General features: G+C 45.4%; 1 protein-coding gene across 2 annotated transcripts in view; it reads left to right on the plus strand.

The window, feature by feature from the left end:
• The first annotated feature begins 7567 nt into the window (after positions 1-7567).
• TERF2 (telomeric repeat binding factor 2) overlaps positions 7568-22402 on the plus strand; it is a 240998-nt gene continuing 226163 nt past the window's right edge. For both annotated transcript variants that reach the window (XM_029608308.1, XM_029608309.1), the window contains exons 1-2: positions 7568-7739; positions 8520-8615. In XM_029608308.1, the coding sequence (XP_029464168.1) occupies positions 7733-7739; positions 8520-8615 (103 nt within the window). In that variant the 5' untranslated portion in view covers positions 7568-7732. The remainder of the gene's footprint in view (positions 7740-8519; positions 8616-22402) is intronic.

The raw sequence follows: 22402 nt of genomic DNA on the forward strand, positions 1-22402 counted from the left end.
TTTTTCATATCTTGCATAATACTGAAAATGTACTGAACCATTTGAAGCTGGTGTGCTGAGATTCCTTCTGTTAACATAGGAAAGAAGGTTTCTCAGTCTTCTATGTTATCTAAAAGTCTCATGTCTTTAATTGGGGAACAGATTGAGATGTTTTAGATGTTTTATGGGTTTTTTTTTTAATGCCAATTCCACCACCACAGAATCATGTGGTAACTGGGATCTTTCATGTGCTACACTATTATGTACTCTATATTTTAAGTATGACGCCTTAGCAATTGCTATTACTGAATAAGGAGTAGTCCATAATTTATCATGTACTTTAATTGCCATTTTATCAACAAAAGTTGGATAAGAAATGCCTGGAGGTGGGGAATCAGGTTTCTTAGATGGAGATGAGTCATCCAAATATCAACATCAGATTCTGAAAAAGAATCATGATTGGAATTCTTATCGTCCTGCAGATATATGCAAATTAATTTCAATTGGCGAATACTGCGGTTTGTTTTTGTTTTTCTGAAATAGTGGTAAATCAATATCCTTAAGATGAAATTTTAAGAACTTTGCCACATATCCTGTATTACGTTTTTAGGTAAATTCAGATTTTCCTCTGAAGGTACTATTATACCAGTAAGCCCAGGAGTATGATCTAAATTAACTGATGAAGTTCTTTTCCTTTTTTTTTTTTTTTTTAACTGTTTGTAGGAGAATCATATATTGTAACTACAGATAGAGGTGATGAAGGTAAATTGTCCTCATCAGATAATTCTTTTGAATCTAAATAAGATTCTGCCAAAGACACATATAAATCATGAAAAATGTGATCAGATGTCATTTGATTCCTCACAATAGTTTCATTTCCTGGTATATTGTCTCTTATCCTTGCCTTCTGCCTATGCTTTCTTATCAGCGGACTGGATATATTTTCTCTTTGTGAGTCACCTTCAAGTTTTTTGCACTTTAAATTTTTATTGCTATCATCTCTAAATTCTTCATCAGTCAGGGTTTAATAACATCTTAAATTCTATGCCTTTGTTACTGAGTTTCCTCTTTTCTGTTGTTTAGTTAATACTAATATTTTTTCTCTGTGCAGAGGAGGATGATTGATTCTCGGCGCCGTGAATGGTTATGGCACAGTGAATCAATTCCAAATCCTCAGCACCATAACTTAACTTGGCGCTATGAAACGGCTTCATGCTTTTGATGTCGGCTTGGTGACGCAGTATTTTCCTGTAGATAAGCAGCATGAACTAGCCATGCTGACTGGGACGTCCTCCGAATGGCTAGGTGGCCGAGCTCTCTTAGAACACTGAATCTTTTTAGTGAGGTGCGCCTGCATGGATCTTCCCGCATAGTCTCGGTCTCCCTCAGTCTGTTTTTTTCTGCGTGCCTATCTGCACGTGGAGCTCTCCTCTCCTGACTGAATTTGTTTTGTCCAGTGAAGAACATCTATTTTCTTCAAAATGCCGCGGCCACTGGCGTTTAAATTTTGCCAGTGCGGCAAAATCATGTCAGTGATCAATGGACATTCGAAATGTTACCTTTACCTCGGTCCTCAACACGGCCAAGCGGCCTGCAGGGCTGCCAGGATCGCAAAACTAAGAGAAGCAGCATTGGGATCTTATGCCCCTTCGGAAGATTCAACTAAGCCTTCTCCGGGAACCCCCTGGACCTCCAAAGCGTGGATGAGCCTCCTCAGTAGGGCCTCCCGGTTCAGCTGGGCTGGCGCCGAATCGAGCTCTCACAGTTCCGACGCACAATGCAGGGGATGTATCGACAATGCCGACGCCATCAGCGCCGAGCCCCCGACACATCACCAACGCATCGACGCAACTGAGTCGGAGAGTCGACCATGCAATCAGGTCATGAAGCACAAGCATAAAGCATCAACACATCGAAGCAAATCAACGCCGAAGCCAACGCCCTTGACACACAGTGCTACCAAAATACTGACGAAGCACTCTTCAGGACACAAACGTCCCAGGGAATCTTCCCCACTCTTGGTGGTGAACTCTGATGTGGCGCCATCCTCTCCAGCCGCCTCTCACAGCTCCTTGGCCTCATCTAGGGTTTACTCCGGCCTATCCACTGCTTCCCAGCACAGGACCAATTCAGACCTCCAGGAGCCACTGAAGAAAAAAGACAAGTGGCCTACCAAAGACACACACCAACCAAGAGGTCCAGACTCCGACATACTGATGGCAGCAGTACCACCCAGAAGTGCTCATACAGAACCTATGCCTACCCCTCAGGATAACTTAGCCTCCCAGGCTATGTCTCAAATCTCGCTCATCCTGTCTCAATTTCTCACCACAGTTGAGCAACAAGGAAAGCGTCAAGGTGAGGCGCCCCTGGAGGCCCCGCCATTGCCACAGGAAAGCCTCAGTCCAGGTCCTTCTTCTCCTGACTCACGCCCACCGGCTTCTCCTCTTGGGATATTTCCCCCCAACCTCCTTCCACTTCACCGGGATCCTCCACCGGGTATCCTTCTGACCCTGCAGAACAGCCAGAGCCCATATTTCCACAGATCTCATTCCAAGCTTGTTGAGAAAGTGGGGCAACGTCTAAATACTGAAACTCGGAAGATATCTGACCTGAGAGTCACCCTCAGAACCTACAGCCTTACCCTCCCACTCTGTCTTGGACACAGTCATGACTAGAGCCTGTGAGTCTCCATTTGCTGGACCACCCACCTCCTGCAAAACTGATTTAAAATTCCATATGAGGCAATCGCAATTCTATTCTACGATGCAGCTTCTACATGCCTCAGTGATAGTGGAGTCAGCTATGCAGAAAGCCAAGAAATCACGTCTATGTTCAAAAACTCCACCTGGAAAGGATTCCAAATACTTGGATGATTTCGGAAAGCGGGCTTTTCAATCTGGGATGCTAAATGCAAAGATTCAGCAGCACTAATTTTATATTACACAATACTTGAATGAGTGTCTGCAATCTCTAAAGCCCCTACTTCAGAAGGCGACTTGGAGGAAAGACTGAGGCACCTCCTCCGAACTGTTTATGAGGCCTTCGATTCCTTGGCCAGGTCTACGGCCAACACTATCGCTGCCCGACAATTAGCATGGCTTCGAGCGAGCGCAATTCGCGAAGATGTGCATGAGAAACTGGCCGACCTCCCCTCTCTCCCGGACAATCTTTTTGGAGACAAATTAAGACAGAGTGTAGCACAGCTCACGGAACAGAAGGTGGCTGTCAGGTCACTAACCACTCCTTCAGATTCAGCGGCCTCTAGATGATATTACACATCATATGGGAAGCTTTATTACCAACGGTGTTCCTACAGACATTATCCATCCTACCGGCCTCAACCATATGCGCCAAATCGCCCTCAGTCTCTTCAGCAGCAAGGAGCTTGACAGCGCCAATGCCTTTGACAGCCTTGTCCGCCTCAAGACAGCAATCCCCCTAAGTCCCCACAAGGTTTTTAGGGAATGTGAAACCATCTCTACCGCTACCAGTAGGGGGCAGGCTCTCCCACTTTTTTCCAGCATGGAAGGCGATCACATCAGACCATTGGGTCTTACAAATCATCAAGGATAGCTACTCCCTCAATTCTGCATCCAATCCACCAGTTCCGCACTTAGTGCACCAAAGGCACCTGAATGCACACTGCGGATCCCTACAGCAGGAGATCAACAAATTGCTTCACCAGAAGTGCCTTCGCGAACTACCCTCGACGCAGTTCCACCAAGGGTTCTACTCCCAATACTTCCTCATACCCAAGAAGTCCGGAGGTTTACGAACCATCCTAGATCTATGTTCTCTCAACAAATACTTGAGGGAGAAATTCAAAATGACATCACTCAAGTCTGCCCCAACTGGATGAGTTCACTCGACCTCAAGGATGCCTATTTGCACATCCCAATGCATCCCACATCCTGGCAGTAACTGTGCTTCACGGCCAATGGCTGCAGTTTCCAAATCAAGGTGCTCCCTTTCGGCCTTTCCTCAGCCCCCAGAGTTTTTACAAAATGCCTAGCGATGGCTCAACTCTGACAGCAGGGTATTCAATTATTCCCCTACCTGGATGGCTGGCTGCTGGCAGCCCCGAACCCGTCACTCCTATAACCAATCTTCTAGCAACCATATGCTGTCTGGACAGCTTGGGGCTGCTTGTCAACTACGAGAAATTGAATCTGCAACCCACTCAAGATCTTACAATTCATTAGGGCTCACATTCACGCCATCTGGGACAGAGCTTTCCTTCCAGAATCCCGTGCCCTTGCCCTCACATCGCTAGCCGCCCACCAGATCCTGACCATCCTCGGGCACATGGCAGAATCTATATATGTCGTTCCCCACACTCGCCTTCACATGCATCATTTACAATGGGGTATAAAGTCCCAATGGAGCCAGTACATAAATCTTCTCTCCACTCCAGTCACCCTCACGTCCAGCATGAAACAGGATTTGGAGTGGTAGCTAACACCATCGGTGCTCGTGACGGGAGCACTTCTATGGCCCCCAGTACATCACACCGTTCTCACCACCAACGCTTTCACCAAGGGGTGGGGCGTTCACCTAGTCCATCTACAGACTCAAGGCCTGTGGTCCGCCTGGGAATGGTCACAACAGATCAACCTCCTGGAGCTCCGTGCCATTCGGAACGCTCTTTGGGTTTTTGAACATGCACTTCAGGGGAAGACAGCCATGGTCCACACGGACAACCAGGTTGCCATGTTCTACATAAAGAAAGGAGGAGGGTCCAGTTCCTGGAACCTATGCAGGGAAGCTGCAAGGATCCTGAAATGGGCGGAGAGCAAATCCATCACCCTACAGACCACATACCTGCCGGGCATCAACAACTCCAGAGCCGACAGACTGAGCAGAATCTTTCACCCCGAGTGGGAGCTCCATTAGGGTGTGGCAAAGACTCTTTCAAACGTGGGGTCTTCCACATGTTGATTTTTTTGCTACAAAATCGAAAGCTACAAACCTTCTGCTTGGTGTACCCCAGTTCCCGGCAACTAGTACAGGATACATTCCTCATCAAATAGACAGAGGGTCTACTCTACGCTTTCCCTCCCATACCTCTATCTCGCACAGTCCAGAAATGCATCGCAGACAAAGCAGACCTGATACTCATTGCTCCAGCGGGCCCAGACAACTGTGGTACACGTATCTAATTCGGCTATCAGTGGACCCCACCCGATTCCCCTGGGCAACAGTTTCGAATCTACTCACCCAGGAAGGAGGCTCCCAGCTTCACCTGTTTTACTCATCTCTGAATCTCACTGCGTGGAAATTGAAAGGCTGGTACTCCACCACCTGAACCTTTCCCCTCAGCTTCAGGATATTCTAGTTTCCTCCAGGAAACCCTCCAACCAGATAGAATTATCAAAGGAAGTGGGGCCCATTACTCCTCCTGGTGCTCAGAACACAGGACGGACCCATTCACCTGTTCCCCAGAGCAACTGTTGGAATACCTCCATCTGCTTTACTGGAAAGGGCTATCCATGGCATCTGTTAGAGTCCATCTCAGTGCCATAGCAGCCTACCATTCCCTGCACAAGGCCCCAATCTCTGCCACCCGCTCATCTCCAAATTCATGAAGGGGTTTTTCCGCCTGAGGCCTCCAATTCGGAAACCTCCAGTTCCATGGGATTTGAATGTGGTACTGAAACAATTAATGCTACCACCTTTGAACCTCTGGACACTTGCCATTCGAGATTCCTGTCCTGGAAAGTACTATCCTAGTCGCCCTCATCTCCGAGAGACCCGTCAGTGAGTTGCAAGCTATTCGCCCTACTTGGAATTCTACCACACAGGCCGATTTCAGTAAAGTCCGCGGGAGAGTGGACAAACGCCCGCTCTCCCAGCGCGCGCGATTCCTGTATTTAAATTAGGTGACGCAGTAAAAACGGGGAAAGGAGGCGCTAGCGTGTCCCTAGCTCCTCCTTTTTGACAGGAGCGGTGGCTATCAGCGGGTTTGACAGCCGACGCTCAAATTGAGCGTCCGGTTTTCGGCCCGACAGCCGCAGGCCGAATTCAAATTTATTTTTTTTTACTCTTCGGGACCTCCGACTTAATATTGCTATGATATTAAGTCGGAGGGTGCACAGAAAAGCAGTGCTTTTCTGTGCACTTTCCCGGCACCGGAAGAAATTAGCACCAACCTTTGTGCTTGGCTGCACATTTTACTTTCTGTATCCCGCACGCATACCTAACAGGGCCTTCAACATGCATTTGCATGTTGAGGGCGCTATTAGGTGCTGCGGGTTGGACGCGCGTTTTCCCTTACCCCTTATTCAGTAAGAGGAGGAAAATGCGCGTCCAATAGCAGGCGCACTGTACTGTATCGACCTGACAATAAAGTAACACTGTGTCCATAGATAGCAGAATGAATTAGCCATGCTAACCCTCCCGCCTCCCCAGACAGTTATTTTTCGTCTTGCTTGGATACGGAGTGAGGGCCCGAGGCTGCGCGGGAAGATCCACTCAGGTGCACTACACTAAAAGGACTCGTGTTCTAGGAGAGCTCCTTCACCTAGCCACCCAGAGGATGTCCCAGACAGCATGGCTAATCTACAGAAAACACAGTTTACGGTAAGCAAACTTGCTCTTTTTTCCACGCATCATGAAGGCTGTCGGCGCTAAGAAGGATCTGCACTCCCCTCTACGGAAATAACGAGGCGATTCTACCGATGGCGTAGTCCTTTTAATAAACTGAGATGACGGCGCCATTACAATTGCAGCCTGTGCTTCACAAGTGTGGGGAATGGCTTCTAAGCTGTAATTTCTTGCTAGTTTTGCTTTATCAACTCAGGGAAACATAACGGTGGCGTCTGTGACCATTTTTTTATGGCTGCAGAACAAAATTTAATTCAGTCTCCGCTGCATTATCTATAGACATATCCAAACATTCCCCTTCTTCAAGGGAGGAATCAGATAAATTTCTCGAGAGTTCAGAATTACTATTATTAGATTCTTTTATGCTCCTCACTTTCGGGGACTCACTTGACTTCCCCTTAATTGGCACATACTTTTCAATGCGTTCTCCTCACGGCCACAACTTATCGGGACTTTTCAATGCGTTCTCTACACGGGCCACAATTTAACGGGTCATGATCAGACCCCCTAAATATCTAATACATATTATGTGTACGTCCAGCGAACTCATGCGCTTTGTACATTGTTGACAAATTTTGAAAGGAGCCTTACCTTTACTTTCCATAACCCTTTAACCTTAAGAAAAAAACTTTTCTATTTAGTTAGCTACTAAAAAAATTATTAAATTTTTACAGATGCGAGTCGCGATACGTCCAATGTTGACGGACAGAAAAACGTTGAGTGAGCACCGCGACCTGTAACGGTTGTTCTGTACTACTACTAATACTACGCATGCTCCGGAGTTCAGAGTTTAGAATCTTAGGAACTATGAGAGCACGTTCTCCGCTTTTGGCGCTGTCAACCCATGATGTGGGGCTGTTTTGGTGCTTCATCATGACTGACACAGACGAATATGGTGCGCAAAACGTCAATGACGTAATTTCCCATTTGAAGCTTTCAGCGCGTCGTACCGTGTCGTCACTTCCGTCTGTGTTATATTTTATTTATAGAGAAAAATGGCGGCGCGGATTTGGATCTGGGGCGGAGTTACAAGCGGGAGAGTGTGCTAGAGATGGGTATCAACTACTGGATGCTGGATTTCTATTTCATTCGGCTATGAAGGCTTCCGGACTGAGCGCTACGAGGACTTAGGCAGTTCCGCGATATTATGGGAGGTGAGGGTCAGGATGTAGTGAGAGAGTGCTAGAGGTAGGAGCGATGGGAAGGACCGGTGAGGGTGAGAGGAGTGATGGGAAGGGACCATTGAGGGGAGGAGGGGTTGTGAGGAGTGATTAGAAGGACCTGTGAGTGGTGAGAGGAGCGATGGGAAGGACCAGTGAGGGGAGGAAGGAGTGATGGGAAGGACTGGGGGTGGGGGAGGAAGGGGTGATAGGAGTAATGAGATGGACCGGGGATGGGAGGAAGGAGCGATGGAAAGGGACCGATGAGAGGGTAGGGGAGGAAGGGGGTGATAGGTGCGATGGGAAGGATCAGTGAGGGGAGGCCTAGTAATGGGCTATAAATGAGGGAAGCCAGATTTCAAATCCTACTGCAGCTGTTTGTGACCTTGGGCAAATTATTTCACCCTCCATTGCCTCAGGTACAAATTTAGGTTCCGAGCTCTCTGGGATGGGGAATCTACCTACAGTATCTAAATGTAATCTGCTATGAAGTGGCTGAAAGGCAGAATATAAAATAAATGATACAGGTGGAGGAGAGGAGGGAGTGAGAGGAGTGATGGGGACCAGTGAGAAGAGGGGCAGGGGAGTAGTGTGATGGGAAGGCCTGGTGAGGGCTGAGAGGAATATGATATCTGCTCACTGATTGTTTTGCAGTTTTTTCCAGTGTAATCCGCTGACTGCCTGGTGATTGTCCACTGGTTTTGATGAAGCATTTTGATCTGTAGCACTATGGTATGGCCCATCCTAAACTTTTTGTATGTTGTATTTTTCCAGTTCTATTAACACGTCCGTTAAAATCGGAGAAGAAGAGCTCAAAGCAGCTGCGTATTATGCAATGTCTCTCCAGAATTGAAGCAGGAGAAAATCTAGGGTATGAACAGGCTGCATTTTCAGATTAAAATCGCCCCTAATATGACTGAACTCTTTGTGAACTGTGGAAAAGTCCTTGAAAGTCTGAAATACTCTCCCTGACTCCGATTAGGAGCATAAATGTTAGTTAAAGTGACCTCTGACCCTTTATTGCTATTAAGAAAAATAAAGTTCCCTCCCTTGACCCACTTTATAATCCATCACTGAAATACACTTTTTTTTTTTTTATTAATTACTAAAATCCCCACTCTCCCTTGTTTATTTCCTAAGTAAATTTGAGGCCAACCAAATTTGGGCTGTAATCTTATTTCAAAAGGCCTTTATATCCTTTTATAAGGAATTGCCCTTCTAGAGAGTTTCCTGTATAAGGGCAATTCTACTTTTAGTCTGCAACTCCTTTGAACAAGAATTGCCTCTTAATAGGTATGATCAGGCCTCGCATATTTAAAGTAAATTATAGTCCTGTCCACCATTAAAATAATCTAAAAATGTACTATGAATCCCAAACAGTGTCCTGTCCTAACCATTTCCCCCCAGCCTTTACCCTCCCCTTCAACCCTCTTTCCTATTATCGTTCTTTTGATTTCCTCCTCACTAAAACCTCGCCCTAACCCACCTTGCTGTCATAAAGGCAGCAATCTATAGACGAATGACCCCAGAGATACCCATCCTTTTGTTAGATAGTTCTCTTTCAGTATTCCTTTCAAACAACAGCCAGATAAACCCCTTCCCGCCTCCAAACCCAAATACCTATAGACGCTCTGCCTCCAAACCCCAAGATATACAAGTTCCCCAATTAACTTTTCAAAATTCCCATTTTGCAGCTCTATCAGCCTTTCTTAGCCTCTCCAAAGGCAGAATCAAGCTCCACTGAGGCTCAAGTGATGACTAATTTTTTTCTTCCCATTTGGTATTGCCGCCACCATGTAAAAATTGTCTTAGTTTTTGGCCACAGCTGAATCCCTTCATTTGGTCCCACTGGCCATCCACCTCTTAACTTGCAGGCCTGTCTTAATGCGATGCCTTGAACGAAAAACCAAAGGGGAATTGCCACTGATATTTTATATTCTCACTGCGAAGCTTTGCTGTCAAGTCTTTCAATTCCCTACTTTTTTGCAGGGTGATAGAAAGCCAGATCATTATTACGGTTCCATCTTATGGCCCTTCCAGCTAAAGGACCCTTGTTCTCTGGCTTTGGCCATAATTCGCTTCTTGTTCGGGAAATCTTTAAAGGATGCTACAGTATCTCTGGGGAGATTATTGCGTTGTTGTCCTTAGATTCTGTATGCTCTCTCTATACAGATTATCACTGAGCCGCCTGATTCGGTATCACCTGCTCGTAATAATGTTTTTCCCGTCGATAGCAGGGCTGAATCAGCCATGCTGTCTTGGGCTGTCCGTCAGGCCCGGGAAGGCGGAGCTTGTCAGCTAATACACAGAGTTCAACTCTGTGCGGCTGTGCGAGAGTTCCCGCGCAGGAAAAGCAGATTCTCCTCAGTCTGTCTTTTCCGTGCGCGGGAACACACGCGGAGTTCCAGATCTCCTCAAAGAAGTATTTGTCTTCGGCAATACACTTGGTTTAAAGATAGAAAAATGAAAGAAGGTACAGTTCCCAATCCATCAGGGTTCAAACCTTGTGCCTGTGGGAAAATCATGTCGATTACGGACGGCCACTCGGTGCACCTGCCGACGTGTGTCTGGGCCCAGACCTCGATCAGGCCATCTGTAGACACTGTGGCAGGATGTCGCCCAGGGTAAGACGCCAAAGGACAGAAAAGATAGAAAATTTGAAGCAGGCAAGGAGCTTTTATCACCCCCCCCCTCAGAATTACACTCTTCTCCGGGACTGGAAAGCAGCAAGCGTCGATCCCCAAAAGGGCATCCTCACTAGGCCTTTCCTCCTTGGGAGCGGGTGAGGGAGATGGAAGAAAAGAACAGGCCCATAAGCGTGGACACTCATAAAAAGCAATCCGAGCCACGTTTGACGCAGGGCTGGGATGTGCCACATTCAGAGAAACAATCACTGCCTTTGGCCGTTTCACTGCCGATGCATCGGTCGACGCCGAAACAAGCATCGACGCAGATGTCGACTTCGAAACAGTCGGCGCCGGCGCAGTCGTCAATGCCGACGCATGATTCCACACTGAAGCACCCTTTGAAGCCAGCGCACCTGCCAATGCACTTGCTGGCGCACCTGCCAATGCGCTTGCTGACGCCAATGCACCAGCCGACGCATCCACCAGGAAAGTCGCAGGGTACACGGGAATCTCATTTTTTGATGCACTCCTATACACAAGACAACCCAGGGTCGATGATTCTAACAAAGATGACCCATAAGCGTAGCCTTTGCACTTCTGACACACCAGAGGTGCCTCAGAGGAAGAAACAAAGAAGAAAATCATCACTTAATTGTCCATCTGAGCAGTTTCCGAAGAAGCATTCACAAAAGAAGAAACATGTGGTACATGCTTATACCTCAGGTACTTCTACGCTGGCTGACCACGCATCTCATTCACGACTACAGAGCACTTCACTTTTAGAATTAAGCTCTAGTCATGATCGATCTCCGACATCTCAGATAGTTTCAACAGATGACTGGGTGAAAATTTCTTCTCATTCCTCTCAGGTCCTCATCGTCATCTTCACGGAGGTCATCAAACTTGTCCTCAGTATCACATCCATGACACAGGGAATTAGAGTTGCGGGATCCTATCCATAGGAAACAAACATGGGACTTAGGGGTAATACCTACCCAACCTGATCCAGTTGGTGCAGATGACTTACTTACACCCATTCCTCGACTGCTGCCTCTGAATATATTAGCACCTCAGATGCCTGATATGGCACAGCAGGCATTGCTGCAGATATCCACAGCGCTCACTGGATTCTTTACTTCAGTACAGTCGGCATATCAACTTCTTCAACCTTCACCTCAGAGTTCTTTACATTCACCTTCGGACTCGAGAGTGCAGTCACCTAAAAGATCAGGAGGTACCTCTCCAAGGTCGCCATCTCCAACTTGCCGCGTACCGGTTAAACCAGCACAACCGAGCCCTGGCATAATTTCCGCAGCCGATTTCTATACCATCTTCGCCAGCATCATCAACAGGATACCCATCAGATGCTGCAGAGGAACTACAGGGGCCATACTCGCCTCCTGAAGATCTTACCCAAAATTTATTAGCAAGGTAGGATCAACTCTACAATTAGAAGTTCAAACAGTACCTGATCCACGGTCTGAAACCTTAGGTCTGTTAAAGATTTTTGACCTACCCACAGAGCCGACTAGCCTGCCGTCGCACAAAGTCCTCGATGCAGTCCTGGAGAAGTCTTGGGAAACTCCCTTTAACATCGCGTCTGTGTCTAGAAAGATAGACCTCAAATACAGGATGAGACTATCAAAATTTTACTCAACCCCTCAAATTGCCACATCAATCCATTGTCGTTGAGTCTGCTATGCAGCGTGCTAAGAGGACTAGAACGCATTCCAATAATCCTCCAGGATGGGACCATAAGTATTTGGATGATTTTGCCAAGAAATCATTCCAATCAGCAATGCTGGGAGTATGTATTGGACAGCACCGGTTCTACATTGTCCATACTTATATGACTGTTTGCAACAGGTGAAGACTCTTCTACCAATGTCAGAAACATCCTCCGGGATTCCTCAACCTATACAGGACATGGAGGAAGGGTTGTGCCATCTTCTCAGAACGGTGTATGAATCGTTTGAGACATCTTCCCGTACTTTGGCATCAGCAATAGTGGTGCGTAGGATTGCGTGGCTCTGATCTAGTGCCATAAGGGAGGATGTGCATGACAAACTTGCGAACCTCCCTTGTACAGGTGACAATCTCTTTGGAAGCCGTTTGCAGGAGACGGTGTCACAATTAAAGGAACAATCAGTTGCAGTACAGTCGTTGGTTAACCCTCCCATATATTCTACCAGGCGTTTTTATGCACCGCCTCGACACCAACCTTACCAAAGGAGACAATTCCGCCCATACCCACCTTATAGAGCCACCACCTATCAGCAACCACAACGAACACAGATTCCGCAAAAACAAAACAGGCATGGAAGACCTAGGACTCAGCGTACACAAGGGTAAGCGACTGCATCTACATCTAAGACGCCGTCCTCTTTTTGAAGATAACAAAGCCACCACCACACATTATAGCAGGCAGAATAACGTCCTTTTTCCATGCATGGACGCAAATAACTTCGGACCGCTGGGTTCTGGATATAGTGAAGCAGGGCTATCGCCTTCATTTCGCATCCATCCCAACCCTTCTCTCCCTTTCCTATTCACAAGGTCACAAAACAAACCAGTTGCAATTGATACAGGAAAGCAATCAATTACTCAAACAGCGCACAATACAGAGCATATCCCATGCATCATGGGGCAAAGGTTTTTATTCCCCATATTTCCTCATTCCCAAGAAGACTGAAGGTTTACGCCCTATCTTGGATTTGCGCGAACTCAAATATTTAGTAAAAGAAAAATTCAAAATGGTTCCGCAGAAATCCATCCTTCCTATTCTCCAATCCAATGACTGGATGTGTTTACTAGAGCTGAAAGATGCGTACACTCATATTCCGATGCATCCGACCTCATGGCGATACCTGTGTTTCCAATTCAATGGCAAACACTACCAATACAAAGTACTCCTGTTCAGACTGACGGCGGCTCCAAGATTTTTCACAAAATGCATGGCAGTGGTGGTGGCCCACCTCAGAAAACAGGAGATACAGATATTTCCATGCCTGAACAACTGGCTCATAGTGGCATCTGACCAAAACACTCTTCGATTGCAGGTTCTCCAAACGATACAATGTCTGCAAACATTGGGACTGGTAGTAAATTTCAAGAAATCCAACCTTACCCCAACACAGAATCTCCGATTTATTGGAGCTCAATTAGTAACATATCAATGCAGGGCCTTCCTTCCGCAGGATAGGAGAACCATGCTCAGGAAGCTATTAAGGAAGTTAAAGGCCACAATGCGGCCAAAGGCACTTCAAATTCTAACAGTACTGTGACATATGTCGGTAGCCATTTATACGGTCTAGAACACACTTCTCCACATTCGCAGACTACAATGGGTCTAAAGAGACAGTGGTCGCAACACCGGCAACCACTATCGTGAGTCATTTCGCTAACAAGCCAGATGACCATAGATATAGATTGGTGGCTAAGGAGACGAACACTAAGCAAGGGAGCACTTTTTTGAACGATGCCTCACAACGCAGTTCTCACAGCAGACGCTTCCCACAAGGGCTGGGGAGCTCATCTCAAAACGCGGGGTCAATGGTCCAAAACAGAAAGCACATATCAGATAAACTTCTTGGAACTGAGAGCCATCAGGAATGCCCTCAAGACTTTCCTTCTACAATTGCAGGGCAAGAGAGTCATGGTTTACATGGACAATCAGGTCGCCATGTTCTATATAAACAAGCAAGGAGGGTCAGGTTCATGGATCCTTTGCAGGGAAGCGATCCTAATTCTGGAAAGGGCAGCTCTTCACTCCATTCACCTTCAGGCAACGTACCTCCCAGGGATAGTCAATACTCGAGCGGACAAATTAAGCCGAATTTTCCATCCTCACGAATGGACATTGCACCAGCAGGTGGCGAACAGGATTTTTCACCGTTGGGGCACACCATCCATGGTGTGCCACCACATGGTGTGCCGCCATAGAACAAAACACAAAGGTAGACAGGTTCTGTTCACTATGACACAGTCCTCACAGGGCGGCACAAGATGCCTTTCTAATTCCTTGGATGGGCAAGCTAATGTATGCTTTCCCACAGATTCCTCTTCTCACTCGCACCATACAGAAGTGCTTACAGGACAGAGCAAACCTCATATTTATTTTATTTATTTATTTAGCATTTTTTATATACCGAGGTATAGCAGAGTTGCCTTCACTCCGGTTTACATACAGAAACAAGTTACATTGAACGATGTATGAAGTTTACAATTTAAAATTAACGATAAATAAAGACATAACAAGGAGAATGTATAACAAGATAACACAGGATAGAATCCTGATGTACATATAACTCATGAAGTATATTGATAGCACTGACGTGACCCAGGCAACCGTGGTACGCCTACGTACTCAGACTATCAATCGATGATCCAATTCGATTAGAGGACCGCAGCGATCTCCTGTCACAGGAACAGGGCTCTCTACTACACCCGATGCACAAGTCACTAAACCTGACAGCATGGAGATTGAACGGTCGTTACTAACAAACATGGGTTTATCATACAGAGTCATACTATCAGCCAGGAAACATGGGTTTATCATACAGGAGGTCATACTATCAGCCAGGAAACCATCCACATGACGTAATTACCATTTCAAGTGGAAGAGATACACTACATGGTGTACAGAACACCATTTCGAACCCAGGCACTGCTCGCTGGAACACCTTTTGGACTACTTACACTCTTTATATGCAGCAGGTCTGGCAACAGCTTCTGTCCGGGTTCATCTGAGTGCAATAGCGACCTTACATGTACTCCATAATGGCCAATCCATCGCCACTCATCGAATGGTTTCTCGCTTCATGTCGGGCCTCTCCCACCTTTGGCCCCCAGTGTCAAAACCACCAACTCCATGGGATTTAAATATTGTACTGGAACAGCTTATGTTACCGCCATTCGAACCTATGAAAACCTCCCACATCAAATACCTTACGTGGAAGATAGTTTTCCTGGTGGCTGTGACTTCTGCACGAAGAGTCAGTGAACTTCAAGCCTTAGTGCATTACAGTCCATACATGGAGTTTTATCATGATAAGGTAGTACTTCGAACGCATCCATCCTTCTTACCGAAGGTAGTTTCGGCCTTCCACCTCAACTAATCTATTGAACTGCCGACGTTTTTTCCAAAACCACATCGGACTGACAGAGAGAGGTTATTACACACTTTGGACTGTAAGCGTACATTAGCCTATTATAAGAGTAGAACGCTTGCTGAAACTAGACATTCTCAGCTATTCCTTACCTTTAACCCTAATTTTCCCGGCTTGCCAGTATCCAAAAGAACCATTTCCAGCTGGATTGTACAGTGCATAAAGTTTTGCTATGAGAAGAGGGGTCTACAGCTCTCTTCATCACCGAATGCACATCAAGTAAGGGCAGTTTCCACTTCAATTGCCCATCTACTGCACGTTCCGCCAATCAACATCTGTAAGGCGGCAACTTGGTCATCTCTTCATACCTTCACATCCCACTATTGCCTAGACCAACAGACAGCAGCTGATACTAAGTTGGGACGAGCAATACTCAACAGCCTTACGAAATAATATCAGTGGCCTGTCCACACTCCACTGTCATGCTTCTTCTAGAGACATAAACAACACATGATCTGCATGACCTTTAGCTTGGGACTCCCAAGACAGCATGGCAGATTCAGCCCTGCTATTGACGGGAAAAAGCAAGTTTGCTTACTGTGAACAGTGTTTCCGTAGATAGGATGAATCAGCCATGCTGACCCGCCCACCTCCCTGGAAGGCCACTTTCACAAAAAACATAGTCCTACAACTGCTATATATTACAGACCGAGGAGAATCTGCTTTTCCTGCGTGGGAACTCATGCGCAGCTGCACAGAGTTGAACTCTGTGTATTAGCTTTGACAAGCTCCGCCTTCCTGGGCCTGCCGGCAGCCCAAGGCAGCATACGGTATTAATCAATCAGTTACCCCTTGAAGAATATGATGCCTTTTCTTGTCCCAGGTTAGACAGAAAAGGAGGAGGGATATTACTATTATCCCATAAGAAGTTTCATCTGACTCAACAAAACGTGAATATTGCAGCACGATATGAGGTAGCTTCATTCAAATCGAGCCTCCTACATATCTATTTAGTTTATACACCTCCAGGGTTATTGGACCATAATTGTTCCTCACTTATTGAATTATTTTCATCCACAATAGATTCTAATATACCCACTATAATTATGGGGGATTTTAATTTACATGTGGATATGTCCCCACAATCGGCCAGCTGTGAAATCTTCCTAAATACTTTGGAAGCATTGGGCTTTGATCAACTAGTAAATACCCCTACGCAGAGGTCATACGTTGGACCTGGTATTTGTAAATGAGGCGTGGGAAGCCAAGTCCATTCCTAAGAGTCTACCTGTACCATGGTCCGACCATTATCTAGTTACCACAACTCTTTCCTTAAAAGTACCCCAGATTAAAATATTAGCAAAGGATAAAATTGAAATTGAGATAAATAAAACTTGTTCTAGTGATGAGCTAATTGCTAGCTTTCCAGAAGTAGTTCAATCCCTCGATAGATCTAACATTTGTAATGCAGTGAAATCTTGGGATGGTGCTATGATGGAATTATCTAATATACTATGTCCTTCTAGCAAAAAATGGATTTCCTTGTATGGCAAAAACACAGCCCCCTGGTTTTCCTCCCAGTTAAAAGAGCTTAAGAGAGGGTTAAGAAAATTAGAACCGATCTGGTGGAAACATCGTAATGATACCTCTTTAGGTAATTATAAAACAGCTTTACATGAATACAGAGAAGCTATTAATACTGCTAAACGCAACTTTTACTCAGATAAAATTCACAAATTCCAATTTAACCCGAGGATGCTCTTTACTTACGTATCCGAGCTTACTCAGGTAAAAGGAAAGTCCTCTTTTGAGACTAATAACCTAAAAGACAAGAGCAATGAATTTGCATTCTTTTTTAAAGAAAAAATCTCAGCTGTGTTAAAAGAGGTAAATACCCAAGATCCACATAAGATTACATTACCTATTAATCCGTCAGCTAGCTGGTCAGCATTTGAGACAGTTTCCTCGTTAGAAATTGTTAATTTAATCAAAAAAAATGACACCAGCTAAACATCCTTTAGATAAGATGCCCATTAAATATCTTAAGTTAGTGCAAGATATTATTGCTAAACCCCTGGCAGATATAGTTAATTTATCACTGGAAGAAGGCACATTTCCAGATAGCTTGAAAAATGCAGTTGTGAAACCCATTTTGAAAAAAGCCCATTTAGACCCCGAAATTTTGGCCAATTACCGGCCAATTTCAGTACTTCCTTTTTTGGCCAAACTCCTTGAGAAAGTGGTAAACCGACAGTTAATGGAGTATTTGGAAGAACATCAAATATTGTTCCCAGCACAATATGGTTTCAGGAAAGCTCACAACACCGAGACTCTTTTGATTTCACTGTGTGATACCATCCAAAGAGGCTTTGATCAAAATACCTCCTATTTGTTGATTCTGTTGGATATATCAGCGGCGTTCGATACTGTTAGTCATGAAGCACTTGTCTTAAGACTTCAGGAAGTTGGGCTTGCAGACAAAACTCTGGCTTGGTTTAAATCTTTTCTTACCAACAGATCGTATGTAGTTAAACTAGGAACAACAGTATCTAAGACAGTGGACCTTCAAACGGGAGTCCCTCAGGGTTCCTTGCTTTCACCAACCCTGTTTAATGTCTACATGGCCCCTCTATGTAGATTTCTGGCAGGATTGGGTTTGGTTCATTATGTGTTTGCCGACGATGTCCAGATCTTGATTCCTATAAAAGATTCTTTAGCAGCCACGTTAAAACTATGGGACATCTACTTTAAGTCGATAAAACAGCTGCTGACACATATGTCCTTAGCATTAAACAACTCAAAAACAGAAATTCTGTTTATTTCTAATAAGGTTACTGAAAAAATAAAAGTAGATATTTCTACTCTTCCATCGATTCACAAGATTCTTTACGATGTTAGAGATTTGGGCCTTATTCTGGACTCTGAACTAAACATGAAAGCATCAATAAAGGCAACTATAAAGGATGGCTTCTATAAATTAAGAGTGTTAAGAAAATTGAAGCCATTATTACATACAAATGATTTTAGAATTGTGTTACAGGCCTTGATACTACCGAAAATAGACTACTGCAATGCATTGTTCCTTGGAGTTCCATTATCTACTATTCGCCCACTGCAATTACTGCAGAATGCTGCGGCCCGACTTTTGTCTAATACAAATAGATGCGATCATGTCTCTCCCGTGTTGATGAAGCTACATTGGCTTTCCGTACAGTATCGTATCCAATATAAGTGTTTTACACTAATCCATAAAGCCATTTATGGCTCCAATTCTGAATGGTTGAATGCCTCCTTACGTATACATGTGCCAGCCCGGAATCTGAGATCACTGGGGCAAGCATTACTAACAATTCCATCTCCCAAACTAGCGCATCTGGGTTCAGTGAGAGAGAGGTCACTCTCCCTGGCAGGTCCCAAGTTATGGAATTCCCTCCCAGTTGATATTCGCTTAGAGGATAACATCAATAGCTTTAAGAAGCAGATAAAGACCTGGTTATTTCAGCAGGCGTTTAGTCAAATCAATTGATCTGATACTAGGATATTTTAGTGGAAGAAGTGGAGGTATTAATTATAACATTGAAATGAGGAACAGGGACATGGGAGAATTGGGTAATTTTACCTAAGGGAACGTTGGTTGACGGGTTCATTTATTATAGAATTATTTCTAAATGCATTAGTTTTTAAAGTGTTTTTATTGTTTTAACTTTAATATAATTTTAAATTAATGTTATTGAAAGAATGTAAAATTTAGATAAGTTGTTTATTTTTATTTTTTTCATTTATTTTGAATTTGCTACTGCAAATTCTATGTTATAAACCCGCCTTGACATGTATTTGAAAGCCGGGTATATAAGTTGAATAAATAATAATAATAATAATGGCTGATTCATCCTGCTATCTACGGAAAACAACCGTTTATGGTAAGCAAACTTGCTTTTAACTAATATTAAGCGCTGCTTGCATTGCATCCTCAGAAGCTGGTTTCAGGGAGGCTCTAATTCTGACATTGTTTTTTTCTGGACTAGTTTTCAAGGTCCTCCATTTTAACCCACAAGCCTCTCCTCGTGTTTCATTTCATCCAGTCTTCCACCAGTGTCTGCTGCCTCCCCTTCTCCATGATCTCACCTTTCTCCGCCAACAGATCTTTCATTTTATGATACCAAATTTTAAAGTCATTTCTAGTGAGTGCCTTATCACCTGTTGAAGATTTCCGCTCAGGAATGCTGTTGGCATCTGAATCTGAGGAGGCCTGTGCTCGTTCGGCGGGAGGCCGGGTCACATGCTTCTGACTGGCACGTCCCGCTTCAATAAAGCTTTTAATCTCACTTGTTTTTTTCTGTGTGGCCATCCTCTGGATGGCCTTCGAATTACCCAGTAAGTACTATACAAGAAGTTAAATGCTGGGGAACATTGAAAAAGCGAATTATTAAGTCTACAGTTGGAGCTTCGATTATGTCACTTCTTCCAACCCATGACTTTTTAATTTCATGAGGAATCTCTCATGGAGGACTTTGTCAAATGCTTTCTGAAATCCAAATAAACTATATCACCTGGTTCACCTTTATCCATTTGTTTTTCCATTGATAAGGATAAGCAGGTTGAATTAGCCATGCTGCATGGGCTGACATCAGGTGGTACAAGGAGGAGCTATCTCTCAAAGCTGTAGAGCTTTTAGCTGTACTGGGTCTGCACAGTTCTTCTCATGAGAATCAGTGTTCCAGAAGTCTTCTCAGTCTGTTTTTGTCCGCAAATAGCACGGATGGCAAAACCTCTCTCTCAGGATTTTTTCCTTGTCTCCTCTACTCGAATGAGCGAACCTCCAAACAACACTTTTAAGTGCTACATGTCTCAGTGAAAAACCTCTGGTTTTAAATTGTTATGCCTGTCGGTCGCAGACAGCTGCGACCTCTTGTGTTCACCTCCTTTTTCCCTGCACTGTCAATCCTAGGAAGAATGGCAGCCTCCGCCAACCAACGCTGGCTTGGGCACTGTCGACCGCCATCTTGTCTCCGGAATCACCTAAGGCGCGCGCAAGGGCCTCCTTTGTACACATCATGGCGGGAACCTCGGGGGCGTCCCTTCCCGATGATGTCAACTCGCTGCTGTACTTAAGCTGACCGACCCTCTGCTACTACGAGTTAGCAAGGAGTTCCCTCGTTGCTGAATCCGCTCCATTCTTGGACGTCCAGTTCCAGATTCCTCTCTTGGCGTATGGACGCTCTGGTTACCCCGCTCTTCGGGGGCCTTTCCGCGTTCTTCGTTATCTGCTCCTCAGAGGGCCTTCTAGCCTTGGACTACTACCTGACCTGCTTCTCGGGTCACTCTCCTGGAACTACCATTTGTGAGTACCTTACTACAGACTTCAACGATACTAGCTTTACGGAAGCTTCTCTGCGGTGTATCCCATGCCTAGGGCCACTACTGTTCCTCTTCAGTATGAGCTGTTCCAGTATACCCTGTGCTGCAGGGTATTGCCGTACCAACTACAAGATCCACTTCCGGGTTCCTGCACCTCAGACTATATCATCAGCAGCATCTTCAGTACAGTCATCCTCTGCGTACCCTGCTCTGCGGGCCACTACCGGATCTGCACATCACTGGTATCCCCCTGGATATACCCTACTGCTCAGAACTGTACTTATTTGCTTCTCCCACTCCGCGGGCTTTGCTTTTCCTTCCTTCATAATAAAGTCTCTATCATACAGTTGTGTCCTACGCTGCTGAGACCGAGCCTACTGACGGCGAGGCCCACAGGGGTTCTCCCTGTGGGCAGAGACATCTTTCATCTCGGCCCAGGGTTCACATCCTTACAAAAACATAACCTAAATATTGTTCAAGTGGCCATATAATGTCGATTACCAATGACCACAACTATTGTTACCTGTGCCTGGGCCCAGATCATGATCAGGTAAATTGCTGAGACTGTGCCAGGATTTCACCTTGGGCTCAGAGGCAGCAAGCTGAAAAAAAAAAAGCATGCCTCTTCCACCCACAGGAGTCTCCTCTGCTTCTGGGTCAAGCACTTCCTCATTGAAGAGGAGCTGTGAAGGTAGGAGATCCTCCCATGTCTCTCCTGGAAGGCTGAAGGCATTTCAAGGCCTGAAGAGCTGACTGGCCTCTGCAGGGATAATGCATGTGTCAAAAACGTCATTGAAACCCCCTCTGAAGCAGTCAAAGGGGCATGGAGCCATAGCGAAAAAGATCCAGTTGACGCATATGGTGCCTGGTGCACCATGCCTGACACATGGCAAAAAGAGGATTGTGCCACATGATGCTCCACGATGCACGATACGCCCCAAATGATGCACGGCATGACGCATACAGCACAAGAGCCACATTGTTTAAAGCCTTACAGCTCAAAGGATCAGAAAAAGGGCCCTTCTGCTAAAATTACAGGATGGGAGTATGCACTCATGTGTGTGTGAATGGGAGGCTGCCCCGGATGGGTGTATGTGTGCACATGCATGCATGGGAGCCATCCTGGGATGGGCAAAGGGGTGTGTGTGTGTGAGAGAATGGGAGCCTGCCTGGCATTTGGGTGAATGTGAATGGGAGCTTCCCTGCGGTGTGTGGGTGTGAATGGGAGCAGGTCTGGGTTGTGTGGGTGAGAGAGAATGGGAGCTACTTGAGTTGTGTTTATGTGTGTGAGAATGGGACTGCAGGTGGATACCAACTGCCAGCAGCTGAAAAGAGGAGAACCCGGGGCTGCTGGCAGATCCCAACAAAAGAAGAGCTGGAGATGCCTGTGGGTTTGTCTGAGAGGAAGCATAAGTATGTGTGAGCTTGTGTGTGCATGTGTGTAAATATAAGAAAGAAAGGAGAAAATTTGTGCATCCTACTCTCCCACTTTCACGAATCCACGACAATCTCAGGGTGACTGGAACTCAAAAGTTCCCAGGAATGGAGAGCATGAATCTTTAAA

Source organism: Rhinatrema bivittatum, chromosome 7, assembly GCF_901001135.1.
Source record: "Rhinatrema bivittatum chromosome 7, aRhiBiv1.1, whole genome shotgun sequence".
Classification (NCBI taxonomy): Eukaryota; Metazoa; Chordata; class Amphibia; order Gymnophiona; family Rhinatrematidae; genus Rhinatrema; species Rhinatrema bivittatum.